The sequence below is a fragment of the Lontra canadensis genome, unplaced genomic scaffold, assembly GCF_010015895.1.
Source record: "Lontra canadensis isolate GAN:19392208 unplaced genomic scaffold, GSC_riverotter_1.0 scaffold5, whole genome shotgun sequence".
Taxonomy (NCBI): Eukaryota; Metazoa; Chordata; class Mammalia; order Carnivora; family Mustelidae; genus Lontra; species Lontra canadensis.
The window spans coordinates 18,841,968-18,864,970 of NW_022630999.1; the positions used below are offsets into that span (position 1 = coordinate 18,841,968).

The window sequence follows — 23,003 nt, forward strand, 5'->3', positions numbered from 1 at the left end:
TCCCTTTCTGACAAATAAATAAATGTTAAAAAAAAAAAAAGAAATATATCTGGATGTCTTTTTCATAAGCAAAAGAAAGAAAACAGGATGAGAAGACAGTGGTGTAACCAAAGATTTTCAGTCTTTTATTGTATCCTTTATATGCCAGGCCTCGTGCTGGCTGATGAGGATATACTGGGAATAAATCAGGCAGCATTTCTTACCTTAGTGAAGTTCAGAGACTAGGGTGACAAATAGACAAGTAAACATAAATTACTACAAGGTGAAGCAAGTCTTAGGAGGAGAAAATTCAGGGTGCTGTGGAAGTCCACTCAAGGGCCATAGAACTCAGACCTGGAAGGAGTCCCAGCTGGGACTTAAAGAACAGGTAGAATTACTAAGTACATTCCAGGCATGTTGCTTGTTTTATTTGCATCATATTCTGTGGTTAAATTTGATGATGATGATGATGATACTGATTGATGAGGAGGAGGACAATGATGACGATGACAATGATGATGATGATGACGACGACAATGGGATGGGGATGCACCTTCTACACATGATAAAACTTCAGGAGCTTGCTCAGGATTACATTGCTAGTAAGTGGCCAACCCAGGATTCAAATTAGATTCAAGTGCATCTGACTCCAGAATCCAAGCCCTTTCACAATGATACGAAGGTTCCTATTTACTGAGCACTTACTATGTGTTCATGACTATTTTAAGTGTTCTGTATGGGTGGATTCTTCATTTATTTCTCATGATGATCTTACCAGATACTGTTATTATTTAGGTTTTCTGGATTAGAGCACTCTGGATAAGGCTTAGAGAGGGTCAACACTTTTCTTATAGTGTTAGGCAACTGGTAAATTTAAGACCTGGGATTAGAACCAAGTGAGGACTGCTCTTAACCATGGGGGCAAGCATGGACTGCAGGGAGAGGGTGGTGAGTAGTCTAGGTAGAAGGAGTCTCATATACACAGACATGGAGGTAGAAGAGAATATGACCCATTGGAGGGACTTTTTAAAATTCAGCATGGCTGGACCTCACAGGAGAAAGTTATGAAACAGATGGGTATTCACCTTGGATACAAAACTGAGAGTTTAGAGGACTTGATAATGCCTTTTTTTTTTTTTTTTTTTTTTTCCTAGTAAGAGCCTGGAGAGCTTCACTGTCAGATGGGAATAGCTGATGGGACACCAGTTCCAGCTTAATTCCATCTGTTGATGTACCTAGGAAAATTATCTTTCTGTCCCTGATGGGCAGGGTTGTCGGATACCAAAATACTTGTAAATTGGAGTCTGATTTCTAAGAGTTCAGGTTAGCAAAGGCATTATTTCCTAACAAAGAGGCTCTTGATTTTCAGCTAATTCCATTTGTCTAGTGCTTCCTCCTATCATACCACCTCCTTCTCCAGAAAACATTTAGTCTCCCAAATTGAAAGCACCATTGTGGAAGGCAGGGTTTTCATCCAGGAAATTTTGAAACATAATGCTCCAGCTCCAATTGACAACACCAAGAGCTTGTCAGCATGTGATCCATTTGGGGAATTTTTTTTCTTCTTTATGCAGCATTTAAAAATGTAAAAGAAGAGCCCAATGGAGAGTGAGGAGGAAGAAAAAAGCTTATTCCTCCTTGCATAGTAAAGGAGAGACACAAGACTTGTTTAAAAAGGATAAAGCAAATTTTTCCCACTATGTGTGGTTTTTATTTTTCAAGAACTACATGTGATGTTTCCATAAAGATAGGAAAACAGGTGGTTACCACCCAGGGATTAGATAACCAGGTGTCCAGCCCTACCTGTGCCTTTGATCTGCTTGGTAATGTTTAAAAAGTCAGTTCACCTCTTACAGCTGTTTTCTTATTTTGTATTCTATGTGGCTGCCTTTTGGGGGAGCTGGATTTATTTCTGATGCATCATTGTTGCTTTCCACCTGGGTGTGTAACACTGCTGAAACAGAGTATCTCTAAGGTCAACCTCAAATACTCAGTGACTCCAGAACATCAGCAGAGAAGAAATAGTCTATGGCTATTTGGGGAAAAAAAATTTTAGATCAAAAGGGGAAAAAATTCTATAAAATTTTGAATTTCTGGCCATAGTACACACTGAACATTCAATTAATTAAGTTATTATCTAGCTGTTTGGCATGGAGCCTTTATTTATAGACCAATTTCTCCTAAAGGTAGAGTGAATCAAAGGCTCCAATTTAATCATGACAAACCTGAGTATTCCTACTTAAAAATTCTCAGCTGAGCTTCAAGGAAGGCAGTATGTCTTCCTAAGTAATAGGGAGCCAAGTTGAGAAAACAGGAGGCGACAGAGCTGGGTTGGGTCTGCATAAAGCATGCTGATTGTCTATGATTATGCAACTTATCTTTCTGGTTGCCTGAGGATACATGGATGGTCTGCCTCATTACCTAATTCCTATGATGTCGTGGATGAAGTATCAACACTCAAAGGATGCACAAGGTGATGTGATAAGCCCTTTTCTTTAAATCCACTCATTTAAGATGTATAATAACCTTATGAAGGAGGTATTATTTTTCATATTTTTTAGGTAAGGAAATCAAAACTTTCAGAAGCTAAATTCCTTTTCCAGCTGAGTAATTAAATAGTGAAGCCATTTATTCTCTTATTCAATAACTATTTATTGAGTACTTACTATGGGCTCGGACACCCTCTCTGGCCCTTGGAATACATCAATGAATAAAAGTAACAATGATCCCTATTCTCAAACAGGGAAACAGATAAACCATAAGAAGCAAAAACAACAAATAAGCAATCAAGTAGCATATTAAGAAAGTGATAAATGCTAATTTTTTTTTTTTTTTTTTAAGAAGTAGATTCAAGAGGGTCTGCCAGTGCTGAAAGAAGCCAGATGCTGGGTCAATTGTAGCAACTGTAGAATAATGCTGAGAGGAATCTGGGAAAATAAAACAAACAAACAAAAACAGCAAAAAGTAGCCTCTTCAAACTTTCCTGCCATCTGAGTCTGAATCAGTTTGAAAGTAAAGTATAAGGCCTGGGATGCAGAGAGCTTATTTAGGAGATGATCCCAGGAAGCAGGTATGAGGAAGTGGGACAAATGAGATGGGAAAGGAAAAAAAAAAAAAAAAAAAAAAAAGCCAAAATGGATCCATTATAAAGGTTGTTGATTTTAGGCAATGGGGACTAGAATGTTCCTATGAGAAGTATTAAGAATTTCTCTTAGGATTCATTCTATGAAGGCTAGGAGACTGGAGTATTTAGCCAATTCCACTGGTTGAGAGCTTTCTGTAAGGGTGTTACCTCACCTGAATTTCTGTGCTGCCCCTGTATGCAGGCTGAGTCCTTTGGCTTGGGAGAGAAGACAGAGAAATAAGAGCTAAAAGGCAATGACAATAAAACACTGTCCTCAGGCAGGGTGCTGCTTGCCAAACTGCAGCTGAAATAAGAGGTGGGTCAAGGTCATAGGGGGCAAAGTACCCAAAGAATCTGTTATACCTACCTTCTATTCTCTCTCAAGACACTATTTGGAAAAATCTAAGGGAAGTCAGGGGCAAGAGAATCTCAAAAATGTAATTTTCCATGTGACCAAGACTATCATCAATGAGCAGAATTTCAGAGTAGATTTTGGGTTGAGAGCCATTAGGTAAATAACCAGCAGAAGAATCAAGTGGAGTGTTGAGTAGACCACTGGATGTAAAAATCAGGAGAGAGGTCTCCATAGATACACGCCAGAATATAAATGGTGTTTAAAGCCAAAATGGGATGACAGCAACATGGAGAGATAGAAAGAATATGTACGATGAGCATCCCATCATTAAGTGGTTGGGAAGAAATGGAGGAACCAGCAAAGGATATTAAGGAATGATAAGGGGGGGGGGGCAGCGCCTGGGTGGCTCAGTGGGTTAAAGCCTCTGCCTTTGGCTCAGGTCATGATCCCAGGGTTCTGGGATTAAGCCCTGCATCAGGCTCTCTGCTCCACAGGGAGCCTTCTTCCTCCTCTTTGTCTGCCTGCCTCTCTGCCTACTTGTGATCTCTGTCTGTCAAATAAATAAATAAAATCTTTAAATTAAAAAAAAAAAAAAAGGAATGATAAGGGGAATAGAAGAAACATGGGGAGGGTTGCATCCTGAGGTAGGTGGGAAGTTGGATTTAGCCAGGCTCTTTTTTGCCAAGCCATGGAAAGGGAGCGGAGAATCAAGGAACTGATTGTAATAACTAATATAGGACAAGAAGGGGAGTGAGGACATCAAGGGAAAGCGAGAGCGTGAGAATTTTGCAGGACCAAAGAATGGAGAACCTAGTAGTGTTAAAGGATTATGGGGTCAGTATTGGAGGCAGTGAGTTAGAAAGACAGAAGGGCTTGTCAGGGAGAGGGGTGTATAGAATGAACATGATGGAGGGTTTGAAGTAACTGATCATACACTGAACTTAGGAAATTTTCCAGAAATCAATTCATTTAATTTTAATTTGGCTTGCACTTTCTTAATAATTGCCTCCATTCTGGCCTATGTCCACTCCGCACATTTAGACTCAATATAAATCAGCAAAGCTACTAACACACCTATGTAAAGCAATGTTAGATGGGAAGATACAGGAGGGAAATCTCATTTATTTTGTTGTGCATCAAGATTGAGAAAATTTCATGCTGATTTTTATCTAAGTCCTTCTTATTCCCTCTAATGACCTTCAATAAGTACCAGGGGAATTGTGTGGTTCCCAGCTGATGAATGATTTTACAATGGGTTCAAAATGCTTCCTTTGAAGAGGAAGCCAGTTTCAAGGCTCCAAAAGGATGAACATGCTGCTGCTTTTGATAATTCAGGGACGCGTGGTTCTGTTGCAAACTGGTGTTAAGTTAAAGATGAAAAAAGCAGATCTTGTTGTTTTCCTCCAGCTTTTATTGCAACAGCCTCCTAAATGGTTTCTCCTTCTGTAGTGCCTTCCCCCATGGCAGCCCATCAAGCTCGAAACTTCCTAAGGGGCAGTTTTGCCCATGTGATTTCCTTCTACTGAAGCTTTCAGTAGTTCCCAGTGATTGAAGGGTAAAATTTGAATGTCTTCATTTGACTATTTAAGGTGATTCATGGTTAATTACAGTCTTTTCTTGTTTAATCATAACTTGCTTAACACTTTCTAAATTTCACTCAAATTAAGTACCTGCCATTCTCAATTTATGACCAATATTTTCCTAATTTCATGACGTCTCACTTTTTTTTTTTTCCATCTGCTAAGAAGGCCCTTTTCTCTGCCTCTTCAAATATCTAATTTCAATGTACCTTTTGAAAGCCAGGGATAGTTTTCCCTCCTCCCTATGCTTCTGTGATCATCTCAGCTGGACGTGACCTCTCTCTCCTCAGATGGCCCTTTGTTAGGCACACCATACTGCTTCTGTGACACATGATTTAGGGATAAATTCCTTTATTTATAGGTCACAGACTTTCTATAAAATCAAGGACACTTTCCATTTATTCCAAGCCTCAAGAAAAGGGAAGAAATGGGTTGGTGCTGACAAAGGCCAAAAGCCATGAGCAGGGGGTGTGAGGAATCTAAGTCCCAGCAAGGAAGGATGGGGGAAAGCTAGGATCCTTGATGATGCTGAACAGCTTGGAGGCTCACTAGGTAAAGATCTCTTCCTTAATTATGGAAGCAATTTGTTTAGTCAATACTATGGAATGAATAGCACATTCTAGACAGAAAACAAACAGAGATATGTCATTTACAAATATCTTCTTCCATTCAGTCGGTTGTCTTTTGGTTTTGTTAGCTCTTTCCTTTGTTGTACAAAAGCTTTTTATCTTGACGGAGTCCCAGTAGTTCATTTTTGCCCTTGCTTCCCTTGCCTTTGGGGAAACTGCTGTTGCTGAGGTCGAAGAGGTTGCTGCCTGTGTTCTCCTCAAAGATTTTGATGGAAGGCTAGTATTGCCAATCTATAAAGAATTTATCAAATTCAACACCCAAAGAACAAATAATCTAGTCAAGAAATGGGCAGAAGACATGAACAGGCATTTCTGCAAAGAAGGCATCCAAATGGCCAACAGACACATGAAAAAGTGCTCCACATCACTCAGCATCAAGGAAATACAAATCAAAACCACAGTGAGATACCACCTCACACAAGTCAGAATGGCTAAAATTAACCAGTCAGGAAAAGACAGGTATTGGAGAGGATGCAGAGAAAAGGGAACCTCCTATACTGTTGGTGGGAATGCAAGCTGGGGCAGCTACTCTGGAAAACAGTATGGAGGTTCCTCATAACATTGAAAATAGAGCTACCCTATGACCCAGCAATTGTACCACTGGGTATTTACCCTAAAGTAAAATGTAGTACCTAAAATGTAGTGATCCAAAGGGGCATATGCATCTGAAAGCTTATAGCAGCAATGTCCACAATAGCCAAATTATGGAAAGAACCTAGATGTCCATCAACAGATGAATGTATAAAGAAGATGTGGTCTATATATACAATGGAACACTGTGCAGCCATCAAAAAACCCAAGCAACTTGCCATTTGCAATGACGTGGATGGAACCAGAGGGTATTATGCTAAGCGAAACAAGTCAGTCAGAGAAAGACAATTATCATATGATCTCAATGATATGAGGACTTGAGAGGCAGGGCAGGTGGTCATGGGGGAAGGGAGGGAGAAATGAAACAAGATGGGACCAGGGAGGGAGACAAAACCCTAAGAGATTCTTAATCTCAAGAAACAAACTGAGGGTTTCTGGAAGGGAGGGGATGGGAGGGATCGGGTGGCTGGGTGATAGACACTTGGGAGGATATGTGCTTTGGTGAGTGCCGTGAATTGTATAAGACTGGTGTTTCACAGTATATACCCCTGAAACAAATAGTACATTATACATTAATTAAAAAAAAAAAAGCAGAGAAACAAATATGATCCCTGACATCAAAAGATAAACTATGAACAGGTGGAAGGTTGGACGGGGTCCCAGGGATCCACAAGACCATACCTTCAGTTTTCACCTCCTAGTGAATCCTCAGAGAAGGCTAACAGAACACAGATAAGTTGTCATAGTCACAATATTAGTGTAACACAGCAAAACACTACAAATCAAAATTAGTAAAGATAAAAGGTACATAGGAAAGAGTCCAGGAGGAACCAGGTACAAGCTTCTAGATATCTTCTCCCAGTGGAGGCACACAGACAGTGAGTAATTCTCCCAGGAACAATGTTTGACAATATGCATGAAGCCTTGCCAACCAGAGAAGCTCACCTGTGCCTTGGTGTCCAGAGTGGAGGCCATTCCCACAGGTGTGGGGCACCTGTGTATATGACCTTAGCTACTTATTCTTCATCACTCCTCCTCTAAAGGACAAACTGATACATCATGGCCAGAGCCCCAGGTGAATAAAAATGGGCATTTATCATAATTCACATTATTAGCATCAACTATCTGGCATGATGCAAGTCTCCATGTATATAAGGGCACCCTTATCAGGCAGGATAATCCCAGGGTTTAGAGTCTATATTCCAGAAGCTAATCAAGGATGAATTCCAGGAGCAGCCCAGGCCTGCCAAATTAACCTGTTACTGCATAGGTAGGATTCTACTTCCCTAGTCATAAAACAAAGATATTGGACAAAGTCATTGGTCCCCAAGATTTGTGGGCATAGGTGCAGATAGAGTGGAAGTTGCATAGCAGAATTCCCAATGCAGTAGGTCTACAGTGAAATCTGGGCCACTGTAAGAATTCCTTCCCTTGATTCTGAGATTTACTCTTTGGTCTAGGACCACTGAACATAGGTAGTTAGGAGACCAACTTCTGGAACCAGATTACCTCATTTTGAATCTTATCTCTGCTACTTACTGGCTGCTTTACTTCAGGCAAGTCACTTACACAACTCTGTCTCAGTTTCCTCATCTCTAAAGTGAGGATAATAATAGTACTCACCTTTTGAGATTTTTTTTTTTAATTAAAGGAGTAATACACATTTAGAGCAGTGCCTGGCCAATAGAAAGAATTATATAAATATTATTATTATTATCACAAAGAACATTTCCTACCCTAATATTTTAGCATTATGGGAATCATTAATACAGCAGAAATGTACTCCAGAGATTCCTTCCCCTCATACAATTAATGTTTTCCATTTTTCTTTTGTCTGTCAATTATGCTCAGAATTGGAGGGCTAGATAACAAGAGGTGATGGCCAGCATCCTTACAGTTAAGTACTTGCTTAGCAACCATTGATCATGATTAGTTCCCAAGAGGACTGCTCATCTTTTGCAATTGATGCCCCACTATAATTCAACATGTGTAATAAACTCTTTCAAGATCACTGGTTTCATGGGTTTAAAGATAGCTAACAGCTCTGGTTTAAAGCAATCCCCTCTTGACCAAAAACCACTCCAATATTTTAGGATTTAGTAGCTATACACATGCAAGTTAACCTACAGACAGCATACAGAGATGGGTTAACCTTAACCGATGAATGCTAGGGCTGACATGTTGCTTAATACACTTTAGATGAATTATTTCATACACACACAAGAGGTCTCATTCTCAAAAAGCATGCCCATGACATTTTGGACTTCTTGAAGAAGTGGTTTCCAAACCTTTTTACTGAATATCATGTCAGTGAAAATTTTATTCATATATATGCTTTTACTCTGGCATATGTGTATTTGTAAATTATATATGAGGACTTCTATTTTAATATATAACTATAAAATATTTTAAATGTTTAGGTGATAAACAATATTAAAAGAGATATTATAATTTAAAATAAGATTTAAACATTTATTGTTGGTATAAAATGTGACAGAGTAATTCTTTATTACTTCTTTAACACAACTGGCTTAACCTTTTGAAACCAATTTGAGGCTTTCAGGGTGCCTGGGTGGCTCAGTCATTAAGCAACTGCCTTCAACTCAGGTCATCCGGCTCCCTGCACAGTGAGAAACCTGCTTCTCCTTCTCCCATTCCCTCTGCTTCTGTTTCCTCTCTCGCTGTGTCTCTGTCAAATTAATAAATAAAATCTTTAGGAAAAAAAAATTTGAAGTTTTGGTTCTAAGGTTCAGGTCGTATTTTTACTTATGCCTATCCTTAAGTTTAGGAGCTGAAAATGATCCTCACAAAGACTTGATTCTCCATAATTTTATTAACTGAGACAGTTCAAATCATACCACCTGAATTTATTCTGGGGTATCTACTCAGAGGCAGAGGCTATCTATAATTAGTGTATTTATAAAATGAGATTCCTTTCTTTCTTTTTCTTCCCACAGTTTATAATAATGAATATCAAAAATCCCCCTTGATATCCATCCCTGACGTCAAATACCTATGAACCACATTTCACATTTTCCCTGTTGCGTTTAATCCCCAGTGAACAAAAACCTAGGTTCTTAAAACACAGTTTTGACTCTCTCTTTTCTTCACTGTATGGTGGATAAGTCTGGGCAACATACCAATCTCAGATTCACTGCATTCTACAGTAGGAAAGAAGAGGGGATACACTTCTAGGAGCGCACAACACCTGACAAAAGACAATGTGTTCTCATATAATGACAAATACCTGCACCAGTCTGGGAAGCAGACAAGACTACTCAGCTCAAAACACTGTAGAATATATATTTTCATATTCTAGATAGCGATTCCTAAAGTGTGTTCCTGGGACCAGCATAAGCATCACCTGGAAACCTGGTAGAAGTGCAAATTCTCAGGCTCTACCCCAGACCTACTGAGTAAACTGAGGTGCAACCAAGCCATCTGTGTTTCAGCAGCCCTCCCAGTGATTCTGAGGCACGCCGAGGTTTCAGAACCATTGCATCAGTCTGTCTTCATGTTCCATACACTTATTTTTAAAATTTCTGCTACTTGTGACAACTCCCCACTATCACTTGCTATTCTCCCGAGGTACTTCACACATAGGGCAAAGCTCAAGATGGAAGACAATTGTTTTTAAGGCTCCCCAAGTAATTCTCGATATGCATTCAAGGTAAAAGAAGAAGGCCACATTAAAATCATCTTCCCACTTTTTATGGGACTCTAAGAAGTCCTGCATATGGCCACTACCTATCCTCTAAACTTCCCTTTGGTCCTTTGTGTTGCCAATGTTTTACTAATAAGTCTCTGTGCTTAAATTAGGCAGATTAAGTTTCTTTTGTTTGTAATCCATAAAACCACCCTAATAGCAATAGTTTTTGACCAACAATCTGGGGGCTTTTATAAAGGGCAAGGCAGAAAAAGAAAGACCCAAGTACAATGGTTAGAAAAATCAATTTTGAGACATAGTTAGAATTTAAGTCTAACTTGACATGCTGAATTCTAAGCGTTATTCTTTTTTCTCAACAAACTTCTTAGCTTCTCTGCTTGTTCTTGGCTGATGGAAACAGGCAAACACAATGAATTACTAAATTCACGACTGGGTCCTTGAATGCAAGAACTGTATAAAGAAAAACACAGAGTGCCCATATACCTCAAATGTAGAAGGCCTTAGGGAAGGGACCAAAATCAATCTTCAACAAGTGGGGAAAAAAATTAAGGTGAAAACATCTATAGAAAACAGATGTCAGTGTATTCATCATGCTGATTCTTTTAAGAGTGGCCACGATCTACAAGAGAATGAGGAAAGCTTATAGCAAAAGATTTCTAAAAATACCTAGAACATTTATTTGGATTTTTTAAGCAGACCACCTGCTGTTTTATAAGTAATTATTTGTGCTTTAGCAATGAAAGGCAGTTATACTGTCAGCAGGGAAGGTCTCAATTATACCCCCTTCTTGGTATTGAATGTGAGGTTCTCCTTGGAAGCCAAAAAAGAAAAAAAAAGAAAAAAAGAAAAAAATTACAAATGTTCCCACCAGATGTTCACTTTGAAATCTAAGGGAGATCTCCCAATTATCCTTCTTTCATTAATGAAGCTGTAGAATGTTAGCATATGGTTTTACAAGCAGGAGGCCATGCAGAAGGTACCAGAGTGTCAGGAACATTTCCATAATAAGTACAATATTGAAGCTGTGTTGGGGAGGTTGACCAGGGAGCTGACCTCCTAGACTCATCCATGTCTTTGGATTTTATCACCACACCAGTCCAAGATTTTCTACACTGGCTCAGTTAAATTAGAAATCAGCCCCCAAAATCATACTTGATTTGCTCTGGCATTTTCTATACCATGATAAGACATACATTAATCATGTTTTTTTAAAACCAGAGTGTGTGCTTCCCTTTCAAGAAATAATCTCTGCAGATGAATATGGAAAAATTCCCCTTGCAGATTCTGATTACACACATACAAAGCAGCACCTCATATTGCTGGGGAAGAAAAGAGTGATGCACTTCAAAAAAAAAAAAATTAATACCAAGGGAATTACTCTTAGTACATTTGATGTATTTCCATTTCTTTGAGATTGGTGTTGGGGTTAGTTGATAGTCTACAACTATTAATTCAACTTACAGTTACCTAACTGATATTTTAGGAATGCTGTAAGATATAAACATTCACAGCCAGATAGATGTACTTTTTCTGCATTCTTTCCAACAGGATTTATTTTAAAACATCACTTGATGGTACATCTCTACAGGGACACAAGGTTTTGCTTTTAGAAAATAAAAGATTGATGGATAACCAACATAATAATAATAACAACAATAAATTTTTATTTATTTATTTTAGAGAGAGAGTGGGGAGGGGCAGAAAGAGGGGGAGAGAGAATCTGAAGCAGACTCCACACTGAGCAGAGCCCATTGCGGGGCTCCATCTCACAACCCCTGAGATCATGACCTGAGCCAAAGTCAAGAGTTGGACACTTACCCAAATGAGCTAACCAGGTGCCCCAGGAGCAACACATTTCAAATTAATGTTCTCAGAATAAGTTTTCATTAAGATTTCAAAAGGTGGTTGGGGGATGCCTGGGTGGCTCAGTCAGTTAAGCTGCTGCCTTCGGCTCAGGTCATGATCTCAGGGTCCTGGGATCGAGTCGCACATCGGGCGACTCGAGGAGGGGAGCCTGCTTCTCCCTCTGCCTCTACCTGCCACTCTGCCTGCCTGTACTCTCTCTATCTCTCTGAAATAAATAAATAAAATCTTAAAAAAAAAAATTTCAAAAGGTGGTTTTCTCAAGTTAAATACCAATTGATTTTAAAAAGCATCTCTATATGGGCTAATTGAACATAATTTTAAAAAAGCGTATTAGCTGAGGAATAACAAAAAAAAAAGATAATTTATCCAGATCTGGTATATAATGATTAATCTATAGTATGTTTCTATTATCAATTATGTTTGAAAATAACATAAATGAAAGAAAATTGTCTTTGAACTAGGAAAGGACACAGATTTTAGATCTGACAGAAGAGATTCTGGTGACTTGCCGGAAGAATATTTCCAAAATTTTATCAGCACCTAAACTTCTGGTAAAATGGGATCTTAGCTTTACCTATGGCTTTAAAAATACTTAAGAAGTGCTTTTGTTGTTTGTGCACTTTTTGTTTTATTTTGCTTTGTTCTTTTCTTTTGTGGTTTGTGTGTGTATGCATGTGTATGTGTGTGTATGTTTGTGTGGTTTGTGTGAGAGACCAAAAGAACCCCCAGACTAAAAATGTATTCTATCTAGGGAATCGGGAAACCGAAAGCTAACCAGCTAGTTTCGCTTCTGTACTTGCTTTCCGCGGGCGGGGGCTAACCAGCCAGTTCTGCTTCTGTTTGATTGCTTAACGCGCGCGCGGGCCCCCGAAAACCAATCAGCTAACATCAAATATGCCTTTTTCAAATGTTCAAAATGTCAACCAATTGGCTCAGCCCCACCCAAAACTTGTTTGTACCTGTCTATAAAAACCCTGAACTTACCCAGCCCGGACCTCTAAGCGTCACCGGCAATGAGTGAACGGAGGTCCGGGTTCAAACCTGCAATAAACGACCCTTGCCGCTTGGCTTTGATTCACGTCTCTGGTGGTCTTTTAAGGTGGGCATATTACTCATCCGGCATTGCATTTGGGGGCTTGTCCGGGATACCCCCCCCCTTTTCAAGCCCACCAGACAACTAGTCAACGGGTCGCTGGAAACCGATCGGTAAGAAAGCCGGCTTTGTTCCTGTGTTCTGGTTTTTTTTGTGCTTTGTTCCTGTGTTCTGTTTTTGCGCTTTGTCCTTTCTGCGTTCTATATCTGGGTTCGAGTCCCAGATCGAGGACTGGCAAATAAGTCCCTGGCGGACGTGCTATAGGGCTGCCAGTGGGCCGACGGAGATGTCCCTCCTTGCCCAGCAGGGGCCTCTCAGGGATCGTGGGTTCGAGTCCCACCTCGGGGGCCATCAAAAGTGTAGTACGTCTCCATGTTGTGTTGTTAATTATGTATTCCGTGTTCCTTGTGCCAGTTACCTAAGTTACAACAGTAGAAATGAAGCTTTTATTCTATTAAAGGGGAGGGTGTCCAACCTGTTTGAATATGAGGAGTGCCTTACTCACTGTGTGAGTGTGTCTGTATGGCTCCACAGCTTAGGCTACGGAGTCTGAGTGGGCTGCACCCTGAGTCTCGCAGGGCATCATATGGCATAACGGTCATCTACTCCACGGAGTAGCCTGGTCCAGGGTTTATATGGACAGACCTTAGCTAAGACGCTCCTAAGTTCCCGCGAGGGACGCGAGCAGGACAGCACCTGAGAGATCCCCCTCCCTTTGTCTGCGACTTTGTGCACGATGAGAGGGGAGAAAGACACTGGTATCTAAAAGTTGCATTCGGACTAAACCAGGTTTAGTAACATGGGACTAAATGAATGTTATGTCTTCTAATGTTTTGTCTTAAACATTGCTGGTTCTCTAACGTTTGCCCCTCCAGGTTGGAGGAAACTTTTTCCCAAATTATTCGTGTCTCCTAACCTGTTTCACTTTTAGATTCACCCTGGCAGACGAAGGAGAAGAATTCCTACTCCCGCTGTCCGAGGATGGAACTCGCCTAGCCCCTACCTTCAGCCCCCCGAAGGCCATTATCCATCCCTTCAGGCTGACCGATTGGGAGAGTTCATCCTCACCCCACCCTTTCGAATTCTTCACTTGCTCGGTAGTCTCGCAACCCTTGCACCAGTGCCTCTGTCGCTTCCTGCCTATTCTAGGCGCCTTTCTCCTCGTTTCAACTATTTTCTTAATCTAGGAGCTACCTGGTCAAATGGGGCAAACCCACAGTACCCCACTCTCCCTCCTCTTGGCTAATTTCAGGGACGTTCGGGCGAGAGGCAATGACCTGAGCCTGGATATCCGGAGATCTAGACTCATCACTTTTTGCCGCTCCGAATGGCCAACCTACGGGGTGGGATGGCCCAACTGAAGGCACCTTCTGTCTACCTGTAATCCTCAAGATCAAGGCCCAAGTTCTCCTACCTGGGAAAGAGGGACACCCAGACCAAGCCCCCTACATCCTGGTCTGGCAAGATTTAGTGGGAAATCCCCCTCCCTGGTTGTCCCACTTCCTGTCCTCAGGAAGTTGCAAGATGCTTGCAGCCCGACCCTCGGAATCCCCCAGACTTTGAAACCCGTCTGTGCCCCCTCCACCTGTCCTCCCTGATAGCCAAGACTTACTCAGTTTAGACCCACCCCCTTACCACCTCCTCCCACGAGGCCCCAGGTTGCCCCGATGCCAATGGCCGCACCTGCTCCACCCCAGGCGGGAACGGAGGGTCGAGAGGCGGTGGCCGCAGCCCCTGTCACCCACGGAGGGACCGACGGGCCTGCCGGGCACACTAAAGGGCACTCTCAAAGGGAGAACCCTCCCCGGCCGCCGGACTCAACTGTTGCTTTACCCCTCCGGGAGATTGCCCCCCCCTGATGATACTGGCAATCCCCGACTCCAGTATTGGCCCTTTTCAACCAGCGATCTGTATAACTGGAAAATTCAGAATGCGCGATTTTCAGATAACCCGAAAGATCTTATAGCTCTCCTAGACAGCATCATGTTCAAACACCAGCCCACCTGGGATGACTGCCAGCAGCTCTTGCGTATTCTGTTTACCACCGAGGAAAGAGAGAGGATCCAGGTGGAGGCGAGAAAGCTGGTCCCTGGGGACGATGGCCGGCCAACGGTCAATCCAGACCTCATTAATGTGGGTTTCCCCTTGACCAGGCCTGACTGGCACTACAATGCGGCAGAAGGTAGGAGACGACTGCTCATTTATCGCCAGACTCTAATGGCGGGTCTCAGGGCTGCTGCTCGCAAGCCCACCAATTTGGCCAAAGTGTATGCAGTGATGCAAGGTAAGACAGAGAGCCTGGCAGCATTCCTAGAGAGATTGATGGAAGCCTTTAGACAGTACACCCCCATGGATCCCGAGGCCCCTGAGAATCAGGCAGCAGTAGTTATGTCCTTTGTAAACCAGGCGGCCCCTGACATTAAAAGAAAACTCCAAAAATTAGAGGATCTAGAAGGCAAGCAGGTTCAGGATCTGCTCCGCATAGCACAGTGGGTCTACAACAACCAGGACACCCCAGAGGATAAACAACTTAAAGCAACAAAGGAGATGACCAAAGTCCTGGCTACCTTCGCCCAAAAGGAGTCTACCCCTCAAGGGGAATCCCAAATAGCCCGACAACCCAGACGTCCCCTAGATAAAGACCAATGAGCAAATTGCAGGGAGGGACACTGGGCATGTGACTGCCCTAAAAGGAACCCTCCGTGGGCTAAGCTGCAACCATGGGAGCCAAAGCCCAATCCCATTCTGTTTACCCGGAACTCTGACTAGGGGGGATAGGGTTCGGATCCCCTCCCTGAGCCCAGGGTAACCCTACGAGTGGAGGGGAACCCCATACAGTTCCTGGTTGACACCGGAGCCCAACACTCGGTGTTGACCAAACCCCATGGAAAGATTTCAGATAAGTCCTCCTGGGTCCAGGGAGCCACTGGGACTAAAAGATACCCCTGGACCACTCAATGGACAGTGGACTTGGGCACAGGGAAAGTGACTCACTCTTTCCTGGTCATCCCTGATAGCCCCTGCCCCTTGTTGGGGAGAGACTTGCTCACCAAAATGGGAGCGCACGTTTACTTCCAACCCAGCGGTCCCACGGTGACCGACTCTCAGAACCTGCCATTATCGATACTTACAGTGCGTTTGGAAGATGAGTATCGGCTCCACCAAACAGTACCCCCTCAGGAACAAAATATCGAGTCCTGGCTTCTCCGGTTCCCTGAAGCCTGGGCGGAAACAGGAGGTGTGGGACTAGCTAAGCACCGACCGGCCCTCTTTATAGAACTTAAACCTGGGGCCGACCCCGTCCTGGTCAAACAGTACCCCATGTCCACTGAGGCTAAATCGGGTATCACCCCTCACATCCATCGCCTCCTGAACTCAGGGGTGCTACGCCCCTGCCACTCGGCTTGGAACACACCACTGCTGCCAGTACGTAAGCCCAATGGCGGAACTACCGGCCTGTACAAGACCTGAGGGAAGTTAACAAGCGGGTTATGGACATACACCCTACCGTCCCTAACCCCTACACTCTCCTCAGTGCCCTGAGGCCTAACAAGAAATGGTACACTGTTCTCGACCTGAAGGATGCCTTTTTCAGTCTGCCCTTGGCACCCAAAAGCCAAGATCTCTTTGCGTTCGAATGGACAGACCCTGAGAAAGGCATAAATGGGCAGTTGACATGGACTCGTCTCCCGCAAGGATTCAAGAACTCGCCCACCCTGTTTGATGAGGCCCTCCATGAGGATCTGAGTACAAGAGACAAAATCCTAATATAATGCTCTTGCAGTATGTAGATGATCTCTTAATAGCTGTGGAGACTCAACAGGCCTGCCTTCAAGGAACCGAAAACCTCCTTCAGACACTGGGTGACCTAGGGTACCAGGCCTCAGCAAAAAAGGCCCAGATCTGTAAGCCTGAGGTAGTGTACCTGGGATACCTGCTAAGAGGGGGACAAAGATGGCTCACCGATGCCCACAAGGACACTGTGCTCCGCATCCCCCGAACTACCTCGTCACGCCAGGTAAGGGAGTTCCTGGGGACAGCAGGATACTGCCGACTATGGATACCGGGCTTCGCCGAGATGGCCAAGCCCCTGTACATAGCCTCCAAGAACCAGCAGAACTTTGAATGGACAGAGGAGGCAGAGCGAGCCTTCCAACAGATAAAGGAGGCCCTCCTCTCAGCACCGGCTCTGGGACTGCCAGACATTTCCAAACCGTTCCACTTATATGTGGATGAGCATAATGGGGTGGCAAAGGCAGTATTGACCCAACACTTAGGCCCCTGGCCTAGACCCGTAGCATATCTCTCAAAGAAATTAGACCCAGTGGCAGCAGGGTGGCCCCCTTGCCTTCGAATGATAGCGGCCACCACCTTGATGGTGAAAGACGCCAATAAGTTGTCAATGGGTCAGGAATTGCATGTGGCCACCCCTCACGCTGTTGAGGGCGTCCTTAAACAACCTCTGGACCAATGGATGAGTAATGTTCGCATGGTCCACTACCAAGGACTGCTGGTAAACCCCCTGAGAATAACTTATACTCCCCCTCGGGCTCTAAACCCTGCATCACTGTTACCCGACCCAGACCTAGACAACCCCCTCCATGACTGCGCCGACATATTGGCCCAGGTTCACGGGCTGAAGGAAGACCTGCAGGACTACCCCCTGAGGGATGCCGAGGTCGTTTGGTTCACTGATGGCAGCAGTTTCGTCCACGAAGGACAGAGGCATGCAGGGGTCGCGGTCACATCTGAAACAGAAGTTATCTGGGCGGAAGCATTGCCTCCGGGCACCTCAGCACAGAAGGCTGAGTTAATCACCCTGACCCAGGCCCTTAAGTTGGGGCAAGGCCTCCGGATGACTGTATACACAGACAGCCGATATGCCTTTGCCAAGGCCCACATTCATGGAGCAATTTACAGGGAGAGGGGGCTACTCACCACCAAAGGGAAAGACATTAAAAACAGGGACAAAATTCTGGCCCTACTAACAGCCATCTGGGCCCCCAAGAAGCTAGCCATAGTACATTGCCCTGGTCATCAGAAACCAAACGATCCAGTCTCCCGGGGAAACAATTTTGCTGACCAGACTGCTCGCCAGATAGCCTACAGGAACATTCCAGTGCCACCCATACAGCTACCCAACCCGGGGCCCCGAGAACTGCCGCCTTGCCCCAAGTACTCTGAGGAAGACATCAACTGGATGAGTAAACTCCCGATGCCTCAGGTCAAGGATGGTTGGTGGCGGGATGCTAAGGACAACATCATCCTCCCCGAGGCCCTGGGACAGGCAGTCTTAGAGCAGATTCATCACACGACTCATTTGGGCTGCAGAAGACTCCAGGACCTTATGAGGCAATCCAGGTTGACCATCAAAAACATCACTGAAAAAGCCGAAAGAATTGCCTCAGGTTGTACAGTCTGCCGGCTTCAGAACGCTTACCCACGTCCCGCTGTGATCGGATCCCGAGAAAGAGGGACCCTGCCGGGGGCCTACTGGGAGATAGATTTTACAGAGGTAAAGCCTGGAAAATATGGCTATAAGTACTTACTGGTGTTTGTAGATACCTTTTCAGGATGGACTGAGGCTTTCCCAACCAAGCATGAAACAGCGCAGGTTGTAGTGAAGAAACTACTTGAGGATATTCTGCCCAGGTATGGCTTTCCTGTTATGTTGGGATCAGATAATGGGCCAGCCTTCGTCTCTAAGGTAAGTCAGGGCCTGGCTTCCGTACTCAGGGTTAATTGGAAATTACATTGTGCATATAGACCCCAGAGCTCAGGACAGGTAGAAAGGATGAATAGAACCCTAAAAGAGACGCTTGCTAAATTGACCATGGAGACTGGTGCTAACTGGGTGGCTCTACTCCCCTACGCTCTGTATCGGGTATGCAAAACCCCATACAAACTGGGGCTCACGCCATATGAAATTATGTATGGCAGACCTCCTCCTATCATACCCAAACTCAAAACCGATCTCATTGAGTTGGACCAGGATAACTCCCTCTTATTTTCCCTCCAAGCCCTGCAGTGGGTCCACAAAAGAATTTGGCCTAAACTGAAGGATTTATATGAGACAGGCCCACCATCCGCATCCCACCAACACTGCCCGGGGGATTGGGTCCTCGTCAAGCGACACCGGCCTGAGACTCTCGAGCCCAGATGGAAAGGGCCTTACCAGATCATCCTGACCACCCCTACAGCTGTTAAAGTAGACAACATAGCCGCCTGGATCCACCACACTCACGTCAAACCAGTCGACCCCCTGTCGGATCTCGTTGGGAAACCTAACCCGGACGCCAATTGGACGGTTGACCGCAGTAAGGACAATCCCCTAAAGCTCACCCTGCGCCGAAACCCTCCCCCTCAGTAACCGACATGGGGGACTTATTCGCAGTTCTGATCTTATTCTCATTGCCTTGGACCCCTATGACCAATCCCCATGCCCCAGCCACTCTAACCTGGCAGATCATTAATAGTGTAGGACTAACAGTTTGGAATATATCACACACTGCCACTCCCTACACATGGTGGCCTAACTTATACCTGGACATTTGTAAAATAGCCTTGGGGGCCCCAGCAAACTGGGACATAGCGGACCAGTGGGACATCCAGAAGCCACCCACAATACCTGCCAGCGGAGGGTTACATGGTCACGCAATCTACGGTTGCGGAAATCCTCAATGCAGATATAAGTTAAGGAAACTAACCTTCTATGTATGTCCCAGTCCCAGGAACCTTCAACAGAGGGGAAGAACATATAAATGTGGGCGGGTGAGCGATTTCTACTGTTATAGTTGGAGTTGCGAAACCACTGGTGACACTTATTGGAAACCCACTTCTACCTGGGATTTTATAACTGTGAAGGCAAATTACTCCCATGTAGTATCAAACAGAGTTGGAGCCGAGAGCCCTTGCCAGAACAAATGGTGCAACCCACTAAAAATTTCCTTCACCGAAACAGGAAGAAAACAATTAAACTGGGTTAGGGGATACTCGTGGGGCCTCAGATTCTTTAAAGAACACTACGACGACGGCCTAACATTCACTATAAAACTGTCCATAGACACCCCCAGAGCCGTAATAGGGCCCAACCCTATTCTCGCCCCACCAGTTGTCACACAGGGCCCCCGCAAGAGCCCCGCCACTCCCAGGGCAACCTCGACAGACCTCACCCCATACCTCAAAAATCAGGCCATAACCACCATAAGCCCTATGCCAATGGACAACCGCACTCGTCTAACCCAACTGGTTCAGTATGCCTTTCAAGTCTTAAACTATACTAATCCTAACACTACAGAATCCTGCTGGTTGTGCTATGATGTGTCCCCCCCTTTTTATGAGGGTCTGGCCATCTCTGGAAGCTATAATAGCTCCAACTCGGCCTCTATGTGCCGGTAGTTGAGCCACAACCATCACCTAACACTGGCGGCCATAAGAGGAAAGGGAACCTGTATAGGGCTGGTCCCGCCGGCACATTCACACCTCTGCAACCAGACTATAACTGTAAATACCACAAATGAATACCTAATACCACCCCAAGATGCCTGGTGGGCCTGCGCTACTGGAATTACCCCATGCATTCATCCATCAGCGCTGAACCGAACCAATGACTATCATGTTCTGGTTCACCTTGTCCCTCGCCTAATCTACCACCCTTATGAGGACATGATCTCATACTGGGAGGGAGGATCACATAGAACTAAGAGGGAACCCGTGAGCCTGACCCTTGCGCTAATACTGGGCCTAGGGCTAGGAACTGCCGGGGTGGCTACCGGAGCCTCAGCCTTAATCTCACAACACCACCATTATCAAGGCTTACGAGAAGCCATTGATGCAGACACACAAGAGCTAGAATTATCCATCTCTAAACTTCAGGAGTCTGTCAGCTCATTATCAGAGGTGGTCCTTCAAAATAGACGGGGACTAGACCTCCTGTTCCTCCAACAAGGAGGCTTATGCGCCGCCCTTAAGGAAGAGTGTTGTTTCTATGTTGATCATTCAGGGATAGTTAAAGACTTGATGGCTAAGGTACGGGAAGGATTAGCAAAGCGGAAAAAGGAGCGGGAATTAGGACAAGGCTGGTTTCAGTCATGGTTTAACTCATCCCCTTGGCTGACTACCTTGATATCCTCCCTGCTAGGACCCCTCTGTATCTTACTCCTCTTACTGACTTTTGGCCCATGTATCTTAAATCTCTGGTAGCCTTTGTCAATCAATGCCTCCAGACAGTACAAGTCATGCTCTTAAGACAGCAGTATCAGCCCCTAGACCTGCGCGACAACAACGATTATACTAATGACCACTAAGGACCCAAGATTGGCTCCTCAGGTACTTGAGACAGGGGGGAATGAGAGACCAAAAGAACCCCCAGACTAAAAACTTAATCTATCTAGGGAATCGGGAAACCGAAAGCTAACCAGCTAGTTTCGCTTCTGTACGAACGCTTGCTTTTCGCACGCGCGGGCTAACCAGCCAGTTCTGCTTCTGTTTGATTGCTTAATGCACGCGGGCCCCCTAAAACCAATCAGCTAACATCAAATATGCCTTTTTCAAATGTTCAAAATGTCAACCAATTGGCTCAGCCCCACCCAAAACTTGTTTGTACCTGTCTATAAAAACCCTGAACTTACCCAGCCTGGGACCTCTAAGCGTCACCCACAACGAGTGAGCAGAGGTCCGGGTTCGAACCTGCAATAAACGACCCTTGCTGCTTGGCTTTGACTCACATCTCTGGTGGTCTTTTAAGGTGGGCGTATTACTCATCCGGCATTGCAGTGTGGTAGATCCTGACAGGGAAAAAGGGGACCTAATAACTGAATATTAAACATTAAAGAAACAAAAGTAAGTTTCGTTTATGTGGATTTATACCGAATTTGGACAAATAAACACATTAATACTTAAATTCATATTCTGTTGGTCAGACATGATAAAGGAAATTGTTTTATTAAAACTAGCATTAAGGGCGCCTGGGTGGCTCAGTGGGTTAAGCCGCTGCCTTTGGCTCAGGTCATGATCTCAGGGTCCTGGGATCGAGTCCTGCTTCGGGCTCTCTGCTCAGCAGGGAGCCTGCTTCCCTCTCTCTCTCTCCATCTGCTTGTGATCTCTCTCTGTCAAATAAATAAATAAAATCTTAAAAAAAAAAATAAAATAAAACTAGCATTAAGGGAAAAAACAAAACAAAACAAAACTAAGCATTAGAAAGAGCCTGGCAGTGCATACTGCAAGGCAGATCAGGGTCAAGGGAAAATGGAGGGTGATAGATCAGTTAGGGAGCTACCAGAGTCCCAAGAGCAGATAATAGAGGCAAGTGTAGGACAAATGGTAGTGAATGTGGCAGGGGGAGGGGGGAGACTATGGTATCAAGAGGCAGTCACTCCAAAGTCAGGAGTTCCCAGACACTTGCAAAACAAGGTATTCTTTGTTAACGACAAAAAAATTGTTCACCTGACATGATAGTACTATCTATACAGAATTTGTTAATAAAGAAAATCTATCCACCTACTTCATGGTTATATGCCCAATACATGGTGGGATCTCTTAAATATAGCAAGCACTTAATGTGAACATAAATATTAATATAAATACAATACATACATGTGTATTCATCTCAATAGTATGTACTTAGATTTGAAAACAGTACTATGAACACATCTGGGACAATTATCTGGTTTTCAGACAATGATTCCTGTGCATATGGATTTGATGACTCCTTGGAAATCTTCTGCAGCTCATTCTCTACCTCTCTCTCCCAAATGTCTACAGTTCATAAATTGGAAGCCAGTAATTTAAAGGAATGGTATACAGAATAGTCATGCTTAGGATTTCCAGGTCTTGACTTTGACAGATTTTACCATTACCTTCTAAAATACTCTAATTCCTCAAGTAAATTTCTCAGTATGTTATAGACCTTACTTTGCTCATGTATAACATGATGATAACAACTGTACCAACTATGGATTTAAGAACACAATGACAATGTATATAAAGTGCTTAGCACAGCACCTGGCATAAGGTAAAAGCTTTTTAATATTAGCTGTTTTTATACCTCTTTTTCCTCCTTGGAGAATGAGGCTTTTAAAAGAGAGTGATGGAGGGAGAGATCTGGATGGCTTTGTAAGG

The 23,003-nt window shown here is 44.0% G+C and overlaps 1 protein-coding gene and 1 pseudogene across 1 annotated transcript; both read left to right on the forward strand.

Moving 5' to 3' along the window:
* The first annotated feature begins 439 nt into the window (after nt 1-439).
* Nucleotides 440-14,482, forward strand: LOC116864419 (annotated as a pseudogene).
* A 69-nt stretch (nt 14,483-14,551) lies between these two features.
* Nucleotides 14,552-19,262, forward strand: LOC116864420. Its single transcript, XM_032851985.1, is given in 4 exon segments — nt 14,552-14,707; nt 14,814-16,323; nt 16,326-16,628; nt 16,631-19,262. Coding segments are annotated over 4 exon segments (4,593 nt in total). The 3' UTR covers nt 19,255-19,262.
* Nucleotides 19,263-23,003: the final 3,741 nt, after the last annotated feature.